The sequence below is a fragment of the Fonticula alba genome (genome assembly GCF_000388065.1).
Source record: "Fonticula alba strain ATCC 38817 unplaced genomic scaffold supercont2.5, whole genome shotgun sequence".
Classification (NCBI taxonomy): domain Eukaryota; order Rotosphaerida; family Fonticulaceae; genus Fonticula; species Fonticula alba.
Window position 1 is genome coordinate 575,955 of NW_009242975.1, and position 2,247 is coordinate 578,201.

The 2,247-nt window shown below is 72.1% G+C and overlaps 1 protein-coding gene across 1 annotated transcript in view; it reads right to left on the minus strand.

Annotated features, from left to right (window-relative positions):
* H696_03321 (hypothetical protein) overlaps positions 1–2,247 on the minus strand; it is a gene marked incomplete at its 5' end in the record, with an annotated part of 26,134 nt that overhangs the window by 12,750 nt on the left and 11,137 nt on the right. The window contains 5 exons of the mRNA XM_009497179.1: positions 87–253; positions 343–410; positions 530–735; positions 948–1,651; positions 1,782–2,212. Coding sequence (XP_009495454.1) covers positions 87–253; positions 343–410; positions 530–735; positions 948–1,651; positions 1,782–2,212 — 1,576 coding nt within the window. The remainder of the gene's footprint in view (positions 1–86; positions 254–342; positions 411–529; positions 736–947; positions 1,652–1,781; positions 2,213–2,247) is intronic.

The window sequence follows — 2,247 nt, forward strand, 5'->3', positions numbered from 1 at the left end:
GGGGGCATGGGTGGCGAGATCGAGGGGCACATGGTGAGCGGGGCGGCGGCAGCAAGACCGCGAGGCCGCAGGAAGGGCAGCCGTACCGGCGGGCTGTCGCGCAGGCCATGCACCAGGCGGATGAGCCACATGTTGAGACTGCGACAGGCGTCGGCCGAATGGATGCCCAGGTTTGAGCCGGCGGAGGGGCCCTCCGGCCGTGAATGGCGGATGGCCCCGCAGATGGTGCTGCTGCCAAGTACCAGCTGGCCGACTGGCAGCACCGGGGGCCGGGACGTGCGCATGGCGGGGACGCGTTAGCCCGGGGCGGAGGGTGAGCATCAGCCAAAGGCCCGAACATACTGGAGTGCACGGAAAGACGGGCATAGACCAGCCCCAGGAGCTTGAGGACGAAGGTTCGTCGCGCGGCACTAACACACGCCGCGGACACCCCGGCAGGGGGGAGGGCAGGGGGGGGGGGGACAGGAAGTCAGCATGACCATGGCAGGCTTGGACCAGGGGCGAAGGTTGGCCAACGGGGAGGACGCACTGTGCGTCGGCCGACTGGCCGGCGCTCTGGCTACCGGCCAGCAGGAGAATGCAGCTCTCCAAGAGCGACAAGGCCGGGGCCGAGATCAGGGCGGTCACCGGTCGGGCCGCGATTGCCGGGCCAAAGTGGGCCAAGGGCAGCAGGTGCAGGAAGCGAATGAGCGCTTCGCCGGCATTGAAGATGACCACCGGCGGGGCAAAGGGGTCCTGCATCGACGAGGAGACAGCAAGGCATGGGCCAGTGGGCCACATGGGCCAAAGGGAGGAGGGGCGGCAGCGGCGGCACCGAAGGAAGCGGAGGGGCAGGCCGGGGGGGAGGGCAGGGGGGTGGGGGAGGGGGAGGGGGGCAGACAGGCAGACGGGGCCAGCGGGAGCAGCGGGACCAGCGGCAGGGGGAAGGCCGGGCTCGGGCTCCGCACATCGAAGACACTCCGGGCCAGGGCGGCCAGCACGCGGGCCCGGTCGGCGGCTCGGGCGTCCGGATGCCGCGCCACCGCCCGCAGGGCCCCGAGGGTGGCCCGGGCTCCGCGCAACGCCAGCATCAGGACCAGCTGCCGGAAGGCCTCGGCGTCCAGCGACGTGGGATCGCCCTCGGACAGATGAAGCAGGTCCAGCGAGGCGGCCAGTTCCTGCAGCGATCCGTGGCGGAAGAGCGGCGGGTGCAGAAGCAGCGGCACCAGCGGCACCAGTGGCAGGCTGCTGCCCAGCTCGATCGCGCATCGACACAGCCGGTCAATGACCCCACGCTGAAGCGGGAAGTTATTGTGGAAGGGGCTCTGCCAGTGCTGGAAGGCCAGCATGTCGGCGAGGGGGCCTGGCCCGTCCGCCGCCACGGCCGAGGGGTAGGGATCGCCGGCCAGCGGGGGGACGAGGGCCCCGGGCAGCGGGGTCGCAAGCCGCATGGCCGCCTCCAGGCAGTGGCCCACCTGGCCGCGCACCACCCCGGGGCTTCCGCGCACCAGGTCCGCCACGCTGGCGAAGAGCGAGCCCAAGGCAAAGCGGGCCACCTGTGCAAGGACCGGCAGCCAGTGCTCCGGCCGGGGGAATTCCACCCCCGGGGGGGCCGCCCGGCCGGCCGGCGCCTCCTCCGACAGGCGAAGGAAAAGCGGCAGAATGTCCAAGACTACAGTGGCCACACGCGGCCGGGTATGGTTAGTCGGGGCTTTGCTCGGGGCCGGGCCACAGGGCGCGGCGGCCCGCGCAGCGAGGGCGAAGGCCAAGGCCAGGAGGGGAGGGAGGGGGGGGGGGCGCACGCTCAAGCAGATCCGACGGCGACACCGCGGCCGGGGGAGCGGCGAATCCCAGCCCGGGAAGTGTCCCACCAGGCGCATAGGACGCCGGATTCACCGCCAGCAGCAGCAAGCCACGGTACATGTCCACCGACAGGGCCACCCAGCATTGGCAGAGGCCTGCCTGGCACCCGGGCAGGCCGGGGCACTCGCACGGCCGGAAAGCCGTCGGAGCCGAGTCCCACGCCCCGACGCTGGCTTCCGAGCCACACAGAAGACCACGCGTCCAGGGGGCATCGGCACCGGCATCTGCGCCGGCAAGTGCCTGGCCGTCCCGAAGGAGCGACACTTGCCGCAAGAGGCGGACTCGGTCGGCCAGGCTGGCACCGATGGGCGCAAGGCTGCTGACGAGCCCGGCAAACCGCAGGCGATTCAGCGCCAGAAGCAGCCGGCCTCTGCGAGGGGGAGGGGTCAGCGATTGGGGGGGGGG